The following is a 23,530-nucleotide window of genomic DNA, read 5'->3' as shown; positions in this document are numbered from 1 at the left end:
TATGTGGTGATGGTTGGATTGATCAAGTTCTAGGGTAGGATATATTTGATTCCTTCATCACAGTTTAGGGAGGTTATAATGAAGACATTTCATGATGCACCTACAACTGGACATCTAGGGGTCTTTAAGACCTACAGGTAGATCCGTGAGCGGTTCACGTGGAAAGGGCTCAAGGATGATGTTCAAAAGCATGTTAGGGAGTGCGTAGTTTGCCAACAGAATAAGAGAGAGCACACATATCCTGCAGGGTTGTTACAGCCTTTGCTCGTTCCGGATAGGAAATGGGAAAGTATTTCTATGGACTTCATCACCGGGTTACCACGAGTATAGGGGAGAGATTGCATCTATGTGGTAGTTGACCGGATGACGAAGTTTGCTCACTTCTTTGCTATTCCATCCACTTAAACAGCAACACAGGTGGCCGATCTTTTCTTTAGAGAGATATTCAGGTTACATGGGCTACCTGGTTTCATTGTCAGCGACTGGGATAGTAAATTTATGAGTGTTTTTTGGTAGGAATTGTTTGGATTGTGCGGCACAAATCTTACACCTAGCACTAGTTATCATTCGTAGACAGATGAGCAGACAGAGATTGTGAATAAATGGGTGGAAGGATATTTGAGGAACTATGTGACTGCACAACAGATGGCTTGGGTCAAATGGCTACCTATGGGAGAGTACTGTTATAACACCACTTATCATATGTCCATCAAGATGACTCCATTCATGCCACTGTACGGTTATGAAGCACCTAGTTTCATGGATTTGGTTTTGGGGGATAGTAGACTGTGCAAAGCAAAAAACTTCTTGCAGGATAGTCAGGATATTTTGAGGGTGCTCAAGGAGAATATACAAACCCAAAATCAGCAGAAATTGTATGCTGACCAGCACCGGATAGAGCGCAATTTTGAGGTTGGGGCTATGGTTTACTTGAGGCTACAACCATACACAGTCATCACTCAAGAAGAGTGGAGGAGAGAAGTTAAAGCCTAGGTTTTATGGGCCCTACAGAGTGATTCACAAGGTGGGCGAGGTTGTCTACGAGATTGAGCTTCTAGAGGACAGTTGGGTGCATAATGTGTTTCATGTGTCGAGGCTTAAGAAAGCCATCGGTTAGAGAGTTGTGCCTTCTGCAGATTTGCCACCATTAGATGAGGAGGGGAAACTCATATTGTTTCCTAAGGCTATTCTGGTTACCAGGAAGCGGACGTTGCAGAACAGGGTGGTTAAAGAATATTTAGTCAGATGGAGAGACCTGCTAGAGGAAGGCTACTTGGGAGAGTGAGCAAGTGTTACAGCAAATAGGACTGAGATTGCTTGAGGACAAGCGATTTCAAGGGGGGCGGACTGTAATGTCCCCACTTTAGCAGTTGTCTAGTTGTGTGACCGTTAGCCTTTTATTTTATTTATCCCACATTGCTTGTGTAAAGTGGTCGATCCTATGAAGTAGGAATAAAAGGAGAGCTTGTAGCTATTGTTAGACACGGTGGAATATGAGAAGAACATGGATGTGTGAGTTACAGATCTGTTATTGGCATTAGAGGACGTCTATCCTCTCTTGTGACATTCTAGACATCATTCCCTTGCGGTTTGGCCTTTGGAATTCATTGCTATCAACTTCATTAGTAGGCAGCTTGGGCACATTTTCAGCTACAGGCAAATTGGGTGTAATTAGTGAGTATTTGATTTTATGATGCTGGAGTAATTAGTGAGTTTGCTATGTATTTAATTTTATTAGTTTAAAAACTAATATTATTTCAGCAGTAGTTCAATCTTCAGTTTGCATAAATTCCTTCTTGTTCATGTTATGTGGTTTCAAATCCACGCAAAGACATTAAAATCTCTATCAGCAGTTGGTTCAGTTTTTGGGTATTTCTAGGGTGCCCATTACGTTTTCTAAGGCATGAAATTGTTGATTCCTTTGATGTAGCAAGTAGTAGGCCAACTTGTAAGATTACTTGTACTATACACAAATTAGATATCGTGTTAAAATTAGTTGTTAATGGGACCTTTTTATTCAAATAGTGTAACTGCTTGCAATTTAGTTTAGTGTATAATTTGAATATAGATGGAAATTAGCAAAACAAAATTATTATTTATGCCCCACCAAACCTTATAGAGCTTTCAACATAAATTTGCATGGTAGCTACAGTACAAGATTTCTTGGAACATTTCTAACAGATTTATTATATTACTTTAACAAATGTTAAAATCAACTAAACTGTACTTTGTCATAGCATCAACAAACAAGAAAGGTTGCACTTATATGGTAGACTTGGTAAATGAAAAAACTCGCGACTCTTATTTTAGTCAGCTTCAGATCATGTTTTGAATCATCAACTGTGTAATGTTTTACTAAAATTTTAATTTTAATGTGAAGAATATTAGTGTTATGGTTAACATTCATATTTCTTAACATATTTTTTATGTACAGATTTCTAAGATGAATTGATCCCGGGGTCCTAGAACAATTGGTGATTCTCAGTCAACAAAAATCCTTTTTCGGCAATGTAGTGCTGGGTTGATCTTGCAGTTCTGGATCAGTGATAAATTGCGTGAATTATTCCAAGTCCAAATACAAAAGCTTTAGCTACTTTAACATTTAAATGGGAAATTGAGGCATTTCATATCTGAAAGTGACAAGATGTTTTTTGCCCAATTTATTTTTAGAATTACAAATTCTTTTGCAGCATGCAAACAAGACAATGTTTGTACCCTTTTCTTTTCAAATTAGCGAGAGCAGTCTGGATCATGATTCATTTCCATGACTAATAATATTATTATAAAATTTTCCATTAAAATTCCTGACTAATTGAAGTAACAACATCTGCGCTTTTGCCTACAATGTGGAGGGCAGTGGTGTGGAACTGGAACATAATTTGTGGGATAACGAAATTTAGTCTGGCCTTTTAATTGGATTCTATTTTATTTGTAATGTCACATAATCGTGTAAATTGCATTGGATATTGGTATATTTAAGTTTATCCTTGATGCCTTGTGCCTAATCAAAATTGAATTTTATATTTGGGACAGGGACAGTTAACTAACTTAACTTGGGACTAAACCCAGACGGGATAAGACATTTTTATTGTGGCCCATTTATTGGATTCTGTTTTATGTTTTATGTGACATAATCATGAAACTATCATTGGATATGGACCTATTCAAATTACTTGTTGGTGCCTTGTATCTGAAATTGGATTTTATATTCAGGACAGGAACAGCTAACTTGGGACTAAATTCAGACGGCTCAGCTGTGAATCCCAGAGCCCTGCAGCAGCACATTCGAAATGAGAATTCTCACCTCTTGAGTCAGTTGCGCCAGGTAAAATATAAGATATTGTTATGTATTGAAATAATTTTAGGGTTGAGTTGTACAGTTTTCCAATTCATTCTAAAAGTTGATGTGTATTTGGCCTGCCTTCAATGCTTCTTTTATTGAATATGCCAAAGTGCAGACATTTACATGTGTGGACAATCTTCTTGTCCATTTTTGCAAATTTCATATTGGTGATTGTAGATTTTTTTTTTTGTACCATATTTGAAATGTATCTTAGTATATGCCATAGGATCGGATGTTTCTATCTAGTTGTAAGGACCAAACCCTTCTAACATAATCATAATAAGAAATTAAAATATTTATTTTACAAGAAAAGCAATGACAATGAACTGAAATAACTATCTTACATTATCCTATGAACATGAAGAGGAGTTACAACTAACTAACCAAATTAAGTTACTAACTGCTTTTCACACGAAACTGAAAGTAACTAATTCTTTTAATTATTATCAAGGAAATAAAATTAAACATTAAGGAATACAGAAATAGCTTGAACAAAATTAACTGACTAGAGGAGAACTTGTACATGCTGTCCTTTTCAATTGTTCCTTCCTTGGGATTCGTCCATCATGGGTGGGTATCATCAAGGGTTTTTACCACCCAACCATTGATCTTTTGATGGTGACTAACTGTCAGCTGTACAACTTCCACTGGAAGTAGCTCAGCCCCTCCCAAGGGTACACGAGCACTGTTTCTATTTTCTTGTCATCCGAGACTTGGTGTAGAACGCACAAACGTCATAACCAGGCATTCTAAAGACATCCTTGTCTACTAGGTGACTTCTAAGCTAGGTGCTGCACTACTGGTTCTAGTGATTGATGTATACTACCTGTAGTATAGTACCACCGTGGCCTAGGTTAACTCAGCTAGTCAATGTCACCACCGAACTCATTTCTTGGACCTCCTGGCCCGATAAATTGGATATCACCATGCTTATGGCATTAACTTTCTCAGTTATCACATGCTATAGCACAACCCTTCCTACCCTTCCCAGGCTGTATATGTAACCATGACAGATTTATTTTCCAAAAGTGGTCTGAATGGTTATATATACAGCTCTGATCTCTCAAGACATAGACATAGGTTCATAATCATGAAATTGGGATTGACTGTTTAATCATATGCCATAAGAATCAACAATGTCAATTTGGCTAGATTGTAACTGTAATCAGATTAGAGATACTCCAGCACTACTGGTTCTTTCACAATGGATTCCAAGAATACATCCACAGCATGCATACCATTTCATTAGAGTTCTCATATACATTGCTAAGAGTAGACAGACTCCTAATTGTTCTGTATGCAAGTGAATCATGAACCATCATTAATATGAAATGCAGGTAGAATTATGAAAAAATCAATTAGCTTCAACTATGAGTATGCAGGCCGAGTACAAGACTATTTGATCAAATATTACTAAGGAGTGAGATATAATCCACACAGAAACTTTGAACAATGTGTAATCAGAGGTGACGGTTCCCTATTTAAGTAGATGTTAAATATATGAATGCAATGTAGATTATAATCTTGGAGTATCAATCAGACATCGTCTCAATCATATCTGAAAGAAATTTTAATAAATGTGATTATCCGAAGAGAAAGTGAGATTTATTTGAAGTTAACAATACGTTGACACCCCCATAACTTTTCACAGAATGTAATGCAAGGAGACATAGAAATTCCTTTGCATAAAAAATGAGCTAAGTAATTGTGATTAGAATTAACAAAAGAGAGATACATGTGCCTGCCAAAATCGCACAGTCAAGAAAATGGAACAGAACACAGGTAGTAAGAAAAACACAGTGCTGAATGCCACAAAGCCAATGTTCCAAAAAGAAAACCACCCCACACAGCAGACAAAGCCAATGTGGTGCTTAGAGCCAAACTCCTGGTTATACATATGTATGTATGTATATATGTGTGTGTGTGTGTGTATGTATATATGTATGTATGTATAGATATGTATATACATATATTTACTGTAGAATTATGGAAAAGCAATAAAGAGACATCCTAAAAGAGAGCTAAGTATGTGTTGATGTGAGTTTTGTTGTGCTTTGAGTGTGAGACCCTTGTGATTTGTTATCCTTCAAATTGTCTAGTTACGTATCTCTAATCTCTGCTACCTTCAATAATTCGAACAAAGGGAGATTGATTTTGACCTTCTTCATCTCCTCTGTTACACTTTGTCCCTAAGTCACAGGGTTCGCCGAATTTTCGGCTTCAGATTCCAAATTCGGCGAACCCCCAAAAAATCGAAAAGAAATCGTTAAATTCGTCAAAAAATTCGTATGCCAATAGTTGCCTTGTCGTTTTACATAGAACAATATGCATCTGAGGGTAGCGTCGAAACAAACGCTGGCTTCTGAAGTTCTCATTCATCCTCAGCTATCTTTGGAATCTGAAGTAGCTCCGCTGTTTTGAGACACGCCCAGTCACCGACGATAGCATTGTAAAATATTTATGAGGTTTTCACTTTGTTGTTTTAGGTTTGAAGTTTATTATTTTTTATTAATACTTTTGAACTGTGAAATATCATTATAAGTCTCAACGTGTCTTATAATATATAATATTTTTATTACTTTTGTTAAAGTTAAATATTTTATATATTGTTTTTAAAAAAAATTTAATTTTTTATACATTTTATTTATTTTTAATTAGTAATATATTAATGTTTTGTACGTTTAGTCATGATTATTAATATTTTTTTTATTTCAGTATTTTTTATGTATAAAATTAAATAAGAATATTATTTTTTAATTTTAATTTTGTTTATTAAATTGTTAGTAAGGATAATTTAGTTGATTTTATATTGTTATATTTTAAAAATTTAAACATATGATTTATTTCACGCTTTTTTTTATGGCTTATATCTTTTTGTTTTGTAGATTTGAATAGAAAATTTGTTTGAGTGGAATTTATAAACATTTTTAAAGATTATATATATATATATATATATATATATATATATATATATATAATTATAATTTTTTGATATTTTATAAGGCGAATTTAATATCGAATTTTTTTCGATTTTTTTGCCTTGTCGAATTTCATCCGAACTTCATAATTGTCGAACTCGAACTTGAACACGAACCTTGTGACTTAGCTTTGTCCTAATCTTTTCAGCTCCTCATTATTCACGGCATTGTTTCTTGTTCTTCCTTGATTCGCTTCTTGTGTTGATTGGACATTCTGTGATCCTCAAACATCTTGATTGTTCTGTTGCGGGCTTTGTTGAGAACTCTGTGTTCCATTTCCATTGCCATGATTACCTTGTCTGTATTCAGGTGCATCCCTTGAAGAATTTGGTATGTTACTTGCATTGGGGTGTGGAGGTGTATTGGAATTGTTTGGGGGTATGGAGGATGTGAAGGGTCCATCATTCCTCTTGTTGTTCCTTTGATAAAACCTTGCATTGCTAGCCGGTTGTTGAAATGTTTGGTTCCCACCTGTTCCTTGAACTAGAACAGTGTATCCTAAAGGTTGGAAAGAAAAATCCGACCCATTGTTACACCCCTTTTGATATATTACCTCACTAATTGGCCCATTGGCTGACTCGGGAGGAAATCATCCTTGGTGTTCTTCATATGCTTCAAATTCTGGTGGAAATGAAAACTCCTCAAAAGTCAAGCATTGATCATATCTCGGGGATGGGACAATCTCATACTCCGTAACCTTAACATCTTCCTGATTATTCGACTCATCTATTATGTTCTGAAATAGATTAGATGCCCTCTTGAATTCTCCACATCCTTACTCCGAATGTTGATCAGTCTCATGGAATTTGCAATATTTAGACATGGCAGACTCAGCTAGAAATATTCTATCCACTGGCCTACTATCTGCTGAGGCTTGATTATCAAGTGGCGACACCACATTTCCATTGTTTGGGCCCGTGTTCCAAGTTCTCTTTTGGTTAGACCAATTGTTGTATCCTTGGTCTTGTGACTGGTTGTTACCTTGATAGTTATTGTTTTGATAGTTCCTTTGATAACCACCACCTTGGTTGTTTCTTTGGTAGTCTTTGTCTTGATAGTTTCTTTGGTATCCGCATTGATAATTCCTACCTTGATTCTGGTAATAATTTCCTTGATTATTTCTATGGGAACTTTGGAGTTGATTGTTTTGGTTCCTCAAATATGTAACTTCTGTAGACAACTTCTTGACTTGTTCAATCAATTCTTTCATTTCATCCTTTTCTTCTTGCGTTCTTGTGAATGAGGTTGCACCTTGCAGATAAACTGGCATTGATGGTGGTGCTTGAGACAATGGGGGTCTCAGATGTACCACCAACTGATTCGTAGGTGCTTGGTACGCAAGTTGTGGAATTGGATTATTCGAATACCTAGCACCTTGGGGTTCCATTCCTTGTTGGCCCAATTGCTTCCCTATTTCAATTGCTTTAGTGTAGGCTTCAGTCAACGTTGTGGGAGTAGGATTTGTCATCCTTGTGAACATAGCCGTCTGGTTGTCCAAGGCACTGTAGTATGCTTCCAATGCACCTGCTTTCGTCATTGTGTAAGGGGCTTGCAATCTCATGTAAGCCTTATGGAAATGATCGTTGAAAGAACTTAATTGACTCCTTATCATGCCTCCTTATGTCTACAAACATTCTATGTAACTCCAATGGTGTGGTGGGCATGCCAAATTTTGCAACAAAGGCTTCTCTGAGCTGAGCCCATCCTGTTATTGATGACGCTGGCAAATTGACAAACCAGTAATAAGGTTCTTCCCCCAGTGAATAAGGGAAAAGCCTGCACGCTACATCTTCATATTGAATTCTTCTGTTACACAATGCATCTTCAAACACCTTGATATGCTCCTCTGCTGTACGATTAGGGTCATTAACAAAGAACTTGGAGCAGAATATCGCTGGATTCTTCGGTAGATCATGCTATTGTTGAAATGAAATGGGTGAGGCATTGTTTTGAATCCATGGTGGTTGAGCCATCGTTGGTTGATTGACCTGAGTCTGAACCGATTGATTGACTTGAGCTTGAACTGGTGGATTGGTCGGAGCTTGGGTTGGTGAATTGGCCAAAGCTTGGACAGGTTGACTACTTGAGGGGTTAGCCAAATTTGAGGTATCAGCTACCCAGCAATTCCTTGATTTCTTGTGAAATTCTAGCACAAATAAGTCCTCTTATTGGTGGGGTATATATCTCAATATCCTCTGCCTCTTATCAGCTTTCAGTTTCTCAAACCTTTCGGGGGAAAAAGACCTAATCTTTTTATCCAACTTGAAAATAATCCCAACTCGATTGATTATCTAATTTGAGCTTTCTTCAACAATAGCTTGAGCTTGTCTTTGTGCTTTCCTTTTGTTAGTACCCGATATGGTCACAGTTTTAAAACTTTCAGTTCTAGGTGTTGAACCTCTTTGAAGTGCTTCGAACTAAGGTTCAAAGTGGTCAAAGTGGTTCAAAGGTTCAAAATGGTTTGACATGCAGATTTAGAATCAAAGTTTAGACTCATGCTTCAGAATGCAGTATGGTCGACTCAAAAAGTTTCACAATTCATGATCAATTTTCATTAGTTTGGTAGTTTCAAGGGTTCAACAGTTTGAAGTTCAAGTGCAGGTTCAAATCAGATTTGGAAAGTGCAGTGTCCTGGAGCACTTCGAACTGAGGTTCAAAGAGGTTCAAAGTAGTTCAAAGTGGTTCGCCAGTTCAAATGGGTTTGAAAATGTAGATTTGTTAATTCATAATGGTTCAAAATTTGTGTTCAGCTTAATACCCGAATCCATTTTCTGTTCATAATTCAGTTTCAGTCAGCTCAACATTTTCAAGAAAGTGCAGAGGTATAGGTCAAGATAAAGATCAGGCCCAGTGGTTCAGAGGTCAGAAATTCAAAGTTCAAGTCTTGTGTACAGATTCAATATCACAAGGAATGCCAATCCATTAATGGTGCGATTAGTGATGATGGTTTAATCTGGAATAGAACTCATTCAAAAGTGGATTGACAGAGTTGCAAGCACATATCTTGATCATGGGGTTACTAAAGTTGTCAGTAAAACTCAGGCTATGAGTTCTATGAATAACATTTTCAATGAACCATATACATATCATCAAAGTTTCAAATCCAAGGTTCACAGGATAGCTTATTTAGGAAATTCAAGCTAGAGACTGAAGAAGATCCTTTCGAGGCAAAGCATAGAATTATAATGGATTAGGGGAATTGGGAATTGAGAAACCAGAGTATTTAGAAGGCCAAACCAATCTCAAGTGACATACAATGAGTTTACATTAGAATTCATCCATCGTAAAGTGGAATAAATATACAAACAGAAGAAATCTCGGATTCTCTGATGGCAGAAAAACAGTCATATTTCGGGGGTCATATCTCACAATTCAATCGTTGGATTGAGCTCAATTTTGGATATGTGTTTGCAATCCTAGTTTTCTAACTTCTGACCGGAGCTATTTCCAAAATGTGTCCAGAATCATGAGATATACACCACTGTTTGCACTTCTATCAGCTCAGCAATAACAATTACAGAATGCAGACAACCAAATTGGGTCTCAGTGCTGGGGGCATAACTTCCAATTGAACCGTTGGATTTGGCTCAATTTTGGATATGTTGTTTAGAGGCAAGTTATGCACGATCTGACTGGAGCGATCTTCGAAATTGTTCTAGGTTCACGAGTTATAGTTGACTCAGTAGATCACTGTTAAAACTGTCAATCACAGTCACAAAATTATGACAGAGCCTCATTACCAGCAAATACCACCTTGACAGCTCATGCATAAGAATTCAAAGAGTGTTATGTTTCCTAATTATAGATCTTGAGGTGTAAATTCCCTAGTTACAGAGGCTATTCAATGGGATTTATTAATCAAGATCTGAAGAGTCATTCGACAGGTGTAAGTTAAGAGAAATGGACAATATTTAACATTACAAGTTTTTATGTCTATCTTTGACATTTGTCAGAAGAGGTGTGTTGTTGGCAAATAACAACATATGGAGGTTATTATTTGAGCCTAAAGATGTTGCATAAAGAAAGATGCCACTTGTCCATGCATATACCATAGATGTGCTCACAAAGTGTTTAATTAAATAATTAAATGCAACCAAAGGGAAATCTGGAAATGTTGTTTAACATAGCAGGGTATTATAAAGTTGAGAGGCCACTGAAATAATAAAGCTTGCAAAAGTTTAAAGATGATGCTGAGTCATAGGAAAGATAACTGATCCAATGCCGTGGGAAGATAAAAAGAAGAGTCTTCTTTCAAGAATCAGTTACCCAAATAGAACAAGAACCGACAACAGGAGAAAATAAATAAAGCAGTAGCAGCAGAGAGGGGGGTTCCATCTTTTCTCTCCAGGACTGCAGACTTGGTGCTACAGAAAAGAGGGAAACTTTCTTAGATTATTTCCAGCATTAGCCCATTTTCTTGTGAAGGTCACGAGGAGCAGAGCTAGGGTTTTTTCTTTCTTTCTTTCTTTCTGAACTGTGCATGTTAGAAAATAAGAGAGTTGTGTTTGTTTGAAATGCAGAGAAAAACTTTGGGTTTCATTAATGGTGATTGTAATGGCAAATGCATCTTTATGCTTTTAGAGGAGGGAGACTTGAAAGTTAATTGTATGTCAAAACTTAAGAGTTTGAAGCAATTTACTTTCCACTAATCGTGATCTTTGTGTCACTTCAGTTTTCTCTGAAATATGTTGTTATATCTCCATATCTTTATTTCTGCACTTTCTCAAGAAGATGGATAATGTGTTTCTTAACTTTGTCCTTTAAAATATGTCGGGGTGAATGGGCTTTGTATCATTTACCACTTCTTTTCATGCAGTAGTTTAGGCTTTCGCATCTACGCTGTATTTACGAATAGATGGTTGATATCCTTTTGCGCTTTTTGGTTAAAAGCATTCACATTTGATTCATTGAATATCTCACACGGGGAGTTGTACCCGATAAAATTCAGAGGAAGGTTATCAATTCCATGATAACCTATCCAACTGTTGGTGTTGATTAGTCCTTTCACTCGGGCATTTAGGGTCATATTTGCACGCATTTCCTTGAAGGACAATCTGTTCACTAACAGATTTTTGGCGACTCCGCTAGGGAACAAAGCGAAGATTAAGTGCCTAACATTTACTTCCTCAGTTTTGTGATTATCTCTGTGTGCACGGGATTGGCGACTATATTTTGAACCTGCTGAATCTTTGATTTTGGAGTTCCCAGTTATATTATGGCGGCAGTTGCATCTTAGCCATGGGGGACTTGGATTGGAGCATTTGCCTTGGCCCATTTTTCAACCTTACCAAAGAGATCATGGGAATATCTTCCCAAGTTTCATGAAGACAAAACACAAGATCCGGCTGATCACATCAAAGCAGTTACTGTTGCATGCGGGATTCTTGGTGTGCAGGAAGAAGATGTATTCATCAGGCTGTTGTTTCAAAGACTTGTGGGAAAAGCTGCGGAATGGTTTCAGAATCTACAAGATGGATGTATTACAACTTGGGATGATCTTAAAGAGAGATTCCTTGAGAGATTTCAACCCACAGTTAATTCTCATCAATTGCTAGTAAATTTTATTCAAATTCAAATGAAAGAGGATGAATTTGTAAGGGAGTTTATTGACAGATTTAACCGGAGCGTTGGTAAGATTCCGCTAGCCCACCAGCCTACTGAAAGTAATCAGGTATGCTTCTTTATTGCTGCTATGGAAACTGAAATTAAGTTTTGGTTACAATGCCTTGGAATGTGAAATTTGGTGGACGCACAAAAGGAAGTGATTAGGTTGGATGATGCCATGATCCTTAGTGGTATGAAATCTATAAAAACTCCACCAATGAAAGAATACCCTTGTGATCAGCAACACTACATTGATGAGGAAGCTACAAGGAAGACACATGTTCTAGAAGAAATTAAATCCACTCCCAATGTCCCTCTTTTTCAGAATCTAATTGTTTTTAATGATAGAGATTTTCAAGAACCCTTGTTGGCTGAAGATAATGTTGTAAAGATGATAGGATTTTGCTGCCCGCTTATTGAAGGTAATGAGGAGTGTGTTGCTCAATCAGACCAACTAATGACCAGCTTGAATGTACCAGTTGCAAGCGAAAGACTTGTTGCATATGAGTCAAATGAAGAGTTATCAATGGCTGCTCTTCTTCCAGAATGTCAAGGCTGTACTTCTAAGGTTGCTAATACCCTCTTTGTTATTGAGTCTAATCAGCACGATATGGTGTATCAACAAGAACAAAAACCCATAGACAACAAAGAAGTGTATGACATTCCTCTCTCTGAATCTTTCTCATCCAAATATATATCACAGCCAGAGGGATGCTTGCAATCTGAAGTAGTGATGAAGCAAGGAGATCTATTGGAGAATATAATGGGTCAAAGTATGCAATCTTTGGTTTTGTCAATGAGCACAAATGGTAAAAAGCCTTCACAAGTTAAAACATCCATGAACCTTGATGAAGCAGGATTGCAAACAATGGTAAAACATTTCATTTCTACCATGTCCCAGCAAACGCAAGTGGAATGGGAGGCATGTCATTTTCACGATGAAGTTGGTATTCCCAAAGAGCAAAAGTTCTTGCAGCACGTGGTTGTTGGATTCATCCTTGCAGTCGCCATAAGATGTCTATTAACGTTGGTGCGTTCTGCATATTAGTCACTCTTCCGCACAGGCATGTATTTCTCTGAACCAGTTAATGGGTTTCCATGAGCGGATGAATGCATTCTTAGAGGTACGGGCTGCTAGTCTGTCTTTTTGTAAATAAATTTTGGTTGCGCGTAGTTTAGCTTTTCTTTCTTTAGCCTATTGCTGCTTTGTGCTTGCTGGTAGTTTAGGTGTTTTGGCTTGTTCGCTTTGCCCTGCTCCTCTCCGCCCGCTCTGCAAGCAGCGCTCGGTCTTCTTTTCTTGCTGACTCTATTTGCCCAATGGATAAGGCACTTCTCTTTGCCAACGATTACTGGAGTTCTCTGTTTTTGCATCAAAAACCATCCCACAGTTAGAGCCCTTGTTAGTACCCGATATGGTCACAGTTTTAAAACTTTCAGTTCCAGGTGTTGAACCTCTTTGAAGTGCTTCGAACTGAGGTTCAAAGTGGTTCAAAGTGGTTCAAAAGTTCAAAATGATTTGACATGCAGATTTAGAATCAAAGTTTAGACTCGTGCTTCAGAGTGTAGTATGGTCGACTCAGAAAGGTTTACAATTCATGATCAGTTTTCGTCAGTTTGGTAGTTTCAAGGGTTCAACAATTTGAAGTTCAAGTGCAGGTTCAAATCAGATTTGGAAAGTGCAGTGTCTTGAAGCACTTTGAATTGAGGTTCAAAGAGGTTCAAAGTAGTTCAAAGTGGTTCGCCAGTTCAAATGGGTTTGAAAATGTAGATTTGTTAATTTAGAATGGTTCAAAATTTGTGTTCAGCTTAATACCCGAATCCATTCTCTGTTCATAATTCAGTTCTAGTTGGCTCAACATTTTCAAGAAAGTGCAGAGGTATAGGTCAAGATAAAGATCAGGCCTAGTGGTTCGGAGGTCAGAAATTCAAAGTTCAAGTCTTATGTACAAATTCAATATCACAAGGAATGCCAATCCATTAATGGTGCGATTAGTGATGATGGTTTAATTTGGAATAGAACTCATTTGAAGGTGGATTGATAGAGTTGCAAGCACACATCTTGATCATGGGGTTACTAAAGTTGTCAGTAAAACTTAGGCTATGAGTTCTATGAATAACATTTTCAATGAATCATATACATATCATCAAAAGTTTCAAATCCAAGGTTCACAGGATAGCTTATTTAGGAAATTCAAGCTAGAGATTGAGGAAGATCCTTTCGAGGCAAAGCATAGAATTATAATGGATTATGGGAATTGGGAATTGAGAAACCAGAGTATTTAGAAGGCCAAACCAATCTCAAGTGACATACAATGAGTTTACATTGGAATTCATCCATCTTAAAGTGGAATCAACATATACAAACAGAAGAAATCCCGGATTCTCTGATGGCAGAAAAACAATCATATTTCAAGGGTCATATGTCACAATTCAACTGTTGGATCAAGCTCAATTTTGGATATGTGTTTGCAATCCTAGTTTTCTAACTTTTGACCGGAGCGATTTCCAAAATGTGTCTGGAATCATGAGATATACACCACTATTTGCACTTCTATCAGCTCAGCAATAACAATTACGGAATGCAGACAACCTAATTGGGTCTCAGTGCGGGGGGCATAACTTCCAATTGAACCATTGGATTTGGCTCAATTTTGGATATGTTGTTTAGAGGCAAGTTATGCACGATCTTACTGGAGCGATCTTCGAAATTGTTCTTGGTTCATGAGTTATAGTTGACTGAGTAGACCACAGTCAAAACTGTCAATCATTGTCACAAAATTATGACAGAGCCTTATTACCAACAAATGCCACCTTGACAGTGTTGGTGTTTGAAAACTACTGAATAACAAAATGTTCAATACCAGAATGATGACACTCATATAAACTAAGGATCAACTAATTCCTATTATCAGCTACAATGAGTAAACCATTTGGACCCAACTTCAACAAAACCATGGGTGGTTTCCTGCTCTTTAGGCTTTGCAGAACCAAGGTGGGTATACCTAGGGATGATTCTAATGCAAACTGCTGTGTAAAGATTCTTCTAGTTTCATTCTGATTCTCGTCTATTACCCACTAACACATGAGCAGTTTACTTCACTTCTTTTAATGTTCTCAAACTTCTATGCATCCCTCATTAGCACATCTGGTTGTCTTTCTCCTTGAATTTACAAATATTCCTAGAAATAGCAGCTAACTAAGACTCAGAGAATAGATATAAACGAGCATTGACCAACATTTACAACTTTAAACACAATTGAATGAAAAATGATTTTGATTTTTATAATTGGTTTGATATGCAGCAGCAGAATTCATCATTGTTCACCTCTGACTTATGAGACCAATGCCTTATCCATTGGGCATAAAATCGACTATTGGTGGGAGATCTAATTCAAATAACTTGTAAATGAATTAATCAATTGTAATCACCCATTCCCATTCTTATGAAGTATCCTATTTATAGATTCATAAACCCTACTGATTTACTGAAGTATTTCTATAATTCCTTGAATAAAAAGCAACAATGAAATCAGTATACAACCCATCCAGATTGCATTCAGTCAATTTAAACCTTATTTAAATGACTTTAAAGCAGATAAACACATAAAATGGAGACAGGGATTGATGACACAGATATATTGCAAATACCCTTTTGCAATATCCTTTTATATGACTAATACAACGACCAATAGGAATCAATTGAAAAGCCCAGAACATATTGCTTTTTCTGTCATTTCAATATCTATCAGAGAGTACAATTGGAAGCTAACTCAAAACACTTGCATACTATTGGACCGACTGAATGTACTTTCCTTGATAAACACAAAAATTCTACCAGTTTTGGACCATCACATTGCCTTGAAAACTCACTTATATAAGTATGAGTTGCAACAAGAAAAGGGCAAATGTGATTGACAGGTGTCCTTTTACAACAATGAATATATTATCCCTTTACAAAAATATCTGGACACCTTAACTCAAAAAGAAACAATAAAAACAAATCGCAGATGATAGCTGGAGCATGAAATCTTTAACTTTGTCCTTTTCTCTAACTGCTCCCTGTTGGTAATGCTTTGATTTCTGCGATTGCTTCCCAGACAAGTACTTCTCTTTTGGTGGGCCATTCACATTCCTTGACTGTTGTTAATTCATCAACAGTTTTCTGCCACCTGGCATCAGTAATCACCCTTCCTTCTATGGTAAACCTATTCATTTCAGTTTCAACCTTGAATAGGGTATCAATTAGTGCATTGAAAAGACACTCATCAACACCATCTTGGAAAATGGATATCACTTGTGGCAATTCTATAATGTGATTAAAAGAACTAGACCACTCATTAAAATCCTTTATTTTGTCATCAGAATTAATAACAGAAAGAATTAAAGAATAGAAACCATTTGTCAGCACTTTCAATTTGCTTTGAATTACTGCCAGCTTCCCTGTGAAGATTTGCAATAAGTCTTTCACTTTATCCATACCTTCCTTCACAGTAATAACTTTATCTGGGAGATCTGGCTTCTTGGCTAACAAGGGTATCAACTTGTCAAAGAATTGCATATATGGCTCCCATTGTTGAAAAATAGGCTCAAGCCATCTAATTGCATCCTTGCATACCTGTTCTGCAGATTGTAGATTGATGAATGCATTATAAGCATCTTGAGATATTCTTTTTTGAATGCTTATTCTATGATTTAATACATTTATCAAGGCATTTTTCTTGGTGGCACTGTCAGATTGAGAAACTCCTGGTTCCATGCTGACCACAGGCACTAGCATTGTTACCCCTATAGGTATTTCTTCTGTTTGGGCCTTTGCTTCTACATTGTGCCTTCTTTCTTCCTCTTGCCTTGGTGCATGTTCTGCCTTTGCTGCTGTCTTGAGTTGTTCCTTGAGGGATATTATTTTTGTTTGCAGAACTTTAATTTTCTCCTCCAACTGTTCTATTCTCTGCTTTTGTACATGGCTCATTTTGAGCTCTTCTTCATACATTCTTCTAATGTCAAGGCACTCATTGCACATTGCAGCTAACTTATCCTCAATTTCATCAACTTTTTCCTCATTCATGAGGGCGAAGTGTTTAACCAAATTGGAAATCTCTTTCCTAGTAGTGCTCTCCAATGTCCACACAATCATATTGCCTTGCTCAGTTTCCTCTATATCCATCATTTTGGGCTTCTTAGTGTCAAGGGCTACACTCCATACTGCTAGGGTTTTTGTGTCTACGTTAAAACCTGACTCTCTTTTAAAACCTTTATTGCTAGTGGCTTCATAATTGATGGCCTTGTTTTGTCTTCTCATTTGATCCATAACAAAGGCCTTCTCAATATCCCAATGTGGTATTAGAATCATACCACTCCTATGTACCAACTCCCTGGCTTTTGTAGCAGTCATTGTTTCACTCTCAGGATCATAAGCCAATAGTTTTTCAACTAATTCCTTATTCTTCTTTGGATCCTCTCCTGGCATGAGACTCAATGTGAGCTCATTTTGTTTGATTTTATAAAGAAAACTTTTAAACTCTGATGATTTAATGAAATCATCATCCTCCACGAGCTTTTCAGGTTGAATGAGCCTGTCATCCAATCTTGATGCTGCAACCTGAAGATCAGTAGAGGCCTTCCCTGCTTCTGTAGCCCTTTGGTGTAAATAATTTTGCCTAATATCAGCAAAATACTCACTACGCCCTAACATTACTTGTAGGGCTCTTCTTACCACCTTTTCAGGGATGTGCATTGTCTTTTGTCTCTTATTTCCTTGTGGCACCCAAGTTGAAGTTGATGGTTGCTCCTCTTCTAACTGAATCTCCAATTGTGTATTTGGCTTAGGGGATTCTCTATTTACAATGGCTTCCTCTCCCTCTGGCTCATGAGGCATTTGTGACATAATGTGGTCAAAATTATCCACCATTCTTCTCAAATTATTAGGATATGGAATCTCTGCATATAAACCCTTAAAATCAGGGTTGGTCCTCTTCAAAGCCTCCTCTACTCTCCTTGTTTCCTCATATTTTCTTAATAACTCATCTACCTCCCTTGTTGCTACTATGTTGGCAATTAGGTCCTCTACAGGGATTGGCTTGCTTGGAGGCAGAATGTAACCCCTAATGGCCCTGACCTCATTTGTAATGTAATTGTCAGGGTCATACATCCTATAGGGCCCAGTAGCAAATTTGTACTGACCTAAATACTCACTCAATTCCTCAATGCGTTCTTGCCTATTTCAAAATCTCCTACTTTAAAGGTTCTACAGACAAAAGTAGGCTTATGCAAAGAGGGAGGGATCATTTCTTTATTCATCAATAAAACTTGCCAAAAGAATTCAATAATAGCCAATCTAGGGGGTAGATATTTAGGCAGAAGATGAGGAGGTTGGGGGCATGCAAACACTTCGATTAAAGTGCACTCCTTAAACAAAAAGATACTCCCCCAGTTATGATCTAACTTGGTTTTTTCATCTAAGAATGAGGGCCTAAGCAGAGGCTTCAACACATTTGGTGCCCTAAAGAAAGTATGATCTAATTGCCTCATAATAGCTGAACTAAACAAATTAAAGAACACAAGGGCATTTGAATAATAGAAATCATTATGCCAAATACGAGTCCAGAGTTGCACAGGTAACTCACCAAATTCATCAGAAGTTTGATCAATGAAGTCCCCACTGATGTATCCAATGTTGATGTATAGGATAAGGTGCATCAGCGGTGAATAATGGTGGAATTTGAAGTCCTTCAACTCTCCCTTCTTTGCATCACAAATCTGCATGTGTATACTGTCAATGATGAAGGCCACATAATCATACTCCTTATGGTGGAAAGGGTCCTGTATATCACACGCCATCAGAAAAAGAGAACCATACACACGATTTACTGTACCATCACTTCCCAACACCTTATGCAATCCATACTTTGTGTTTTTGAAATAATCTTTAAACCTACTCAAAGGCAGAAAATCTCCCACCTTTTTTGGAGATAACCTTGCCTTTTTTACCCTGTAAGGAATATGTGGCAGCATAACATTGTTCACAAAATAGGTTTTATTCCTATCAAACTTTCTTTGCAAATCTGCAATGTCAATAGGTACATCCATTTGTCCTATTAATCCAAAGGCTTCAACAAAAGAAGTTCTGTCCAATGTGCATAATACACTCCCATTATGCCTATGGAATGTTCTGGTTATTGGATTGTAGGATTCATTAGGGCCTTCAACAGATCAACATCAATGAATACTTTTGGAAATATCAATTTTGCCATGTTTCTGTTCCATGGGTTACATACTGGCACATTTTTTGTTCTATTCTGATAGAAGTACATAAAAAGATCATAACCAGTTACTCTAGGGCTTTCAGCATCTTGAACAAAAACATATGGGTCTTGGAAAATATGGTCATTTTAAGAAATTGCGTTCGATGATCCTGGGAGAATTTTCAACCAATCCTCAGCGTGCTTATTTGGTTTCCTAATTCTTGTCTTCTTCTCAGTCTTAGTAGCAGATTTCTTCCTTTTTCCTTCAGGTGTGACCTCTACAACATCATCACCTTCGTCTTCGACTTCGACTTCTTCTTCATGCATCTCTTCAACTTCTTTGTCAGCCATGTTCTCTTCAAATTATATTTTGACTTCTTCCACAGTAACACAGAACACACAAAGCTTTACAATTTTCAAATTTTAGAATGGACCAGAAAGCAAGCTCTTCACAGTGACAAATACGCTGACATTCAATCAAATCTTTGATATTTTAATCATACAACTACTAGCTTTTTTAATAAATTCAGCATGCACGAGTTTTAAAATTGTTAATGCAAGTTGCCAGCAAGGTATATCAAACGCAAATTCTGATCTGGGTGTACTTTTCAATGCTTTATTTTACTTGGCTATGGCAATTCTGTCCTTTTTGCTTACTTGGTATGACACATCAGCTGCTTTCCTCTCAAAATCTGGTCTCCCGTTCTTACGTTGAGTCAAACCTTCAATCTTCGTAACACTGGAAATGCCCTCGATGAATCTCTACGATCACTCGGAGACGCTTCAGCATACCTTAATCGTAAGAACGTAATGATGTCTTGGCACTGTAATGAAAATCCCTTTTACGTTCTTACGATGCCCTTTACCCCGTATGACCTTAAACCTTATCACTTGATACTTTCGCTTTTACGATTTAAGCTTCTGTCGTATAAGCGTAAAACCCTTATCTTAGCCTTCTTCACCTTTTACGCTTATACACAACCCTTCACACCGCAGCATCAGAAACCTTATTACTGACATCCTCGTTCTCACAATTCAACCATTCCTTGTATGAGCGTAAAACCCTTGCCAAGGCTTTCCTTCTACCCTTTATGTTCATACGTGCACATATCTGTGGAGACCTTGAAAATTTCTTCTATGTCGCTCCGCTTACTTCATTACCCAGGACACCGTAAGGCTTCAAAACTTATCTTTCGCTCATACGCTCTTAGCTTTACCTGTAGCATCGAAGTACCCTCTGGCTCTCTTTTATTAATCCTTTATGCCTTTACGGGTTACCTTTACCTCATATGCTCGGAGAGCCTTCTCAACTGACATCCCGCTCTTACGTTTACCCTTTCTCGTAAAAGCGTAAAGTCCTTTATCTTTACCTTCCTTTATTTACCATTTTACACTTATACGCTGAGACTGAACTCGTAACCATGGAGAAAGGATAAAACAACGCTTCGTTCATACGCTTACCTTGCAAGCGTAAGGGCGTAATGACAAAACTGCCCTTTTCAAATATCGACCCAGATTTGATCTCAGAAAATTAAAAATAACATCGCCGTTGATTTCGTGCACATGCAAAATTCATACCTTAAGTTATATGCCACGCGGGCTAGGTCCATCTGACATGGATGTCGTGTCTTTATCTGATTCGCTTGCACCAGGGCCCATTTGACAATTCAACAGGTCCCACTCGACACCTTTACTGCTAAAACAGGGCTTTACGGTTGTTTGTGAACTCAAGAACGTATGCTCGTAAACACAATTGAACCCTACTTTCGTTCTTATGGAATCCTTTTACCCGTAGAACCGTAAAACCTTTCATGCACCCTTTTAGATCAAGCTTTACGCCATGCTGGGGTATTACGCCCTTACGCTATCCGTTGAAACGTATATGCGTAAATCATAACTCAATACCTCTTTGCCCTTTCGCTCAAACTGCTTACTCGTAACCCCGTAATAAGATCTTTCAAAGTGCAATAGACCTTTATGCTTCTTCGCTTTAAGACTATTCATATGATCGAGAAGCCTCTTGACACACCATTCTGCTATTATTACGAAAAGCAAAAGCGTGTTGCCATAGAACATGCAATCCTTGACGGTGTTACGCTACATTATGAAATGCGACCACAGAAACAAGAGGAAAAAGGTACTCTGCTCTTACGTGAAAACCTACACCGTAAGATCGTAAAGGATGAAATTTAAGCACTTTACAAACCCTTTTCGAAAAAATGAAAGGAAACCTAGGGTTTTTCATACTTAGGGCATTTTCATGGCTGCGTTAAGGGACAAACCTTGAGAATTTAACAGAGTTTGATAGCACATGAAACAGGGCACGACTAGGGCAACCTAAAAATTCAAAAACAAATGAGAAATGAAGACCCTAATCTGCTTAATTCAAAGACCTAAATGATTTTTCACCCAAATTTTCAAAATTTTTCTATACTGTGAAAAATCAGACCAATAGACAGCTCATGCATAAGAATTCAAAGAGTGTTATGTTTCCTAATTATAGATCTTGAGGTGTAAATTCATTAGTTACAGAGGCTATTCAATGGGATTTATTAATCAATATTTGAAGAGTCATTCGACAGGTGTAAGTTAAGAGAAATGTACAATATTTAACATTACAAGCTTTTATGTCTATCTTTGACATCTGTCAGAAGAGGTGTGTTGTTGGAAAATAACAACATATGGAGGTTATTATTTGAGCCTGAAGATGTTGCATAAAGAAAGATGCCACCTGTCCATGCGTATACCATAGATGTGCTCACAAAGTGTTTAATTAAATAATTAAATGCAACCAAAGGGAAATCTGGAAATGTTGTTTAACATAGTAGGGTATTATAAAATTGAGAGGCCACTGAAATAATAAAGCTTGCAAAAGTTTAAAGATGATGCCAAGTCATAAGAAAGATAACTGATCCAATGCCATGGGAAGATAAAAAGAAGAGTCTTCTTTCAAGAATCAGTTACCCAAACAGAACAAGAACCGACAAGAGGAGAAAATAAATAAAGCAGTAGTAGCAAAAAGGGGGGTTCCATCTTTTCTCTCCAGGACTGCAGACTTGGTGCTACAGAAAAGAGGGAAACTTTCCCAGATTATTATCAGCATTAGCCCATTTTCTTGTGAAGGTCACGAGGAGCATAGCCAGGGTTTTTCCTCTTTCTTTTTGAATTGTGCATGTTAGAAAATAAGAGAGTTGTGTTTGTTTGAAATGCAAAGAAAAACTCTGGGTTTCATTAATGGTGATTGTAATAGCAAATGCATCTTTCTGCTTTTAGAGGAGGGAGACTTGAAAGTTAATTGTATGTCAAAACTTAGAGTTTGAAGCAATTTACTTTCCACTAATCGTGATCTTTGTGTCACTTTAGTTTTCTCTGAAATATGCTGTTATATCTCCATATCTTTATTTCTGCACTTTCTGAAGAAGATGGATAATGTGTTTCTTAACTTTGTCCTTTGTAATATGTCGGGATGAATGGGCTTTGTATCATTTACCACTTCTTTTCATGCAGTATTTCAGGCTTTCGCATCTACGCTGTATTTACGGATAGATGGTTGATATCCTTTTGTGCTTTTTGGTTAAAAGCATTCACATTTGATTCATTGAATATCTCACACGGGGAGTTGTACTCGATAAAATTCAGAGGAAGGTTATCAATTCCATGATAACCTATCCAACTGTTGGTGTTGATTAGTCCTTTCACTTAGGCATTCAGGGTCATATTTGCACGCATTTCCTTGAAGGACAATCTGTTCACTAACACCTTTCTCTTTCAAGCTTCCTTTCCAATTCTCTTTGACGTTCCAACCTCTTTTGGATTCTCTTCTCAATAGCTCTAGCTTTCTCTCCTTGATTCAATACGTCAACGGTGTCCAGATACTCTCTAGTACTTTCACTCTCCTCCCAAGCAATTGAGTTCAAACTGGCTACAATATGATCTTGAAGTGTACCCCAAGTTGCTTTAGGTTGATTTGATGTGGGAAGCACCATTCTTCTTCATAGTTGACTGCCAACAAATCCTCAAAATAAATTTTCAGGCCCTCCTTCTAGCACCAGATAATGTTGATGTGAGTTTTGTTACCACTATATAACACATTAGCAATTGAATATCTGATACGGAGTATCAAACACACAATTCCTCTCTTGAAAAGTTAATACTCATGGAGACATGAGAATAATTCCAATGTTCCTTACACCTGTGGATACTAACTCAGTTTTATCGATGTGATTCGTTGGTAATCACGTAGGCGGCCTTATGCAAATTTTTGAGGATGACTTGGGCTTTGGTGGGATGATGGAGATGGTGGCGGGTTTGTGAAATAAGCGAGGTGATGGATAATGTTGATGGTGATGGTGATGGAGGGTGAA

General features: G+C 37.4%; 1 protein-coding gene across 1 annotated transcript in view; it reads left to right on the top strand.

Moving 5' to 3' along the window:
* Window positions 1–23,530, top strand: part of DDI1 (ubiquitin family protein) — a 73,993-nt gene that overhangs the window by 8,857 nt on the left and 41,606 nt on the right. The window contains exon 4 of the mRNA XM_089792066.1: window positions 3,214–3,325. Within this exon, the coding sequence (XP_089648192.1) occupies window positions 3,214–3,325 (112 nt within the window). The remainder of the gene's footprint in view (window positions 1–3,213; window positions 3,326–23,530) is intronic.

Source organism: Cupressus sempervirens, chromosome 1 (genome assembly GCF_028749045.1).
Source record: "Cupressus sempervirens isolate cs-2001-9-10 chromosome 1, ASM2874904v1, whole genome shotgun sequence".
In the NCBI taxonomy this organism is placed as follows: domain Eukaryota; kingdom Viridiplantae; phylum Streptophyta; class Pinopsida; order Cupressales; family Cupressaceae; genus Cupressus; species Cupressus sempervirens.
The sequence above is the reverse complement of the archived record's forward strand: the minus strand, read 5'-3'. Positions and strand labels throughout refer to the sequence as shown.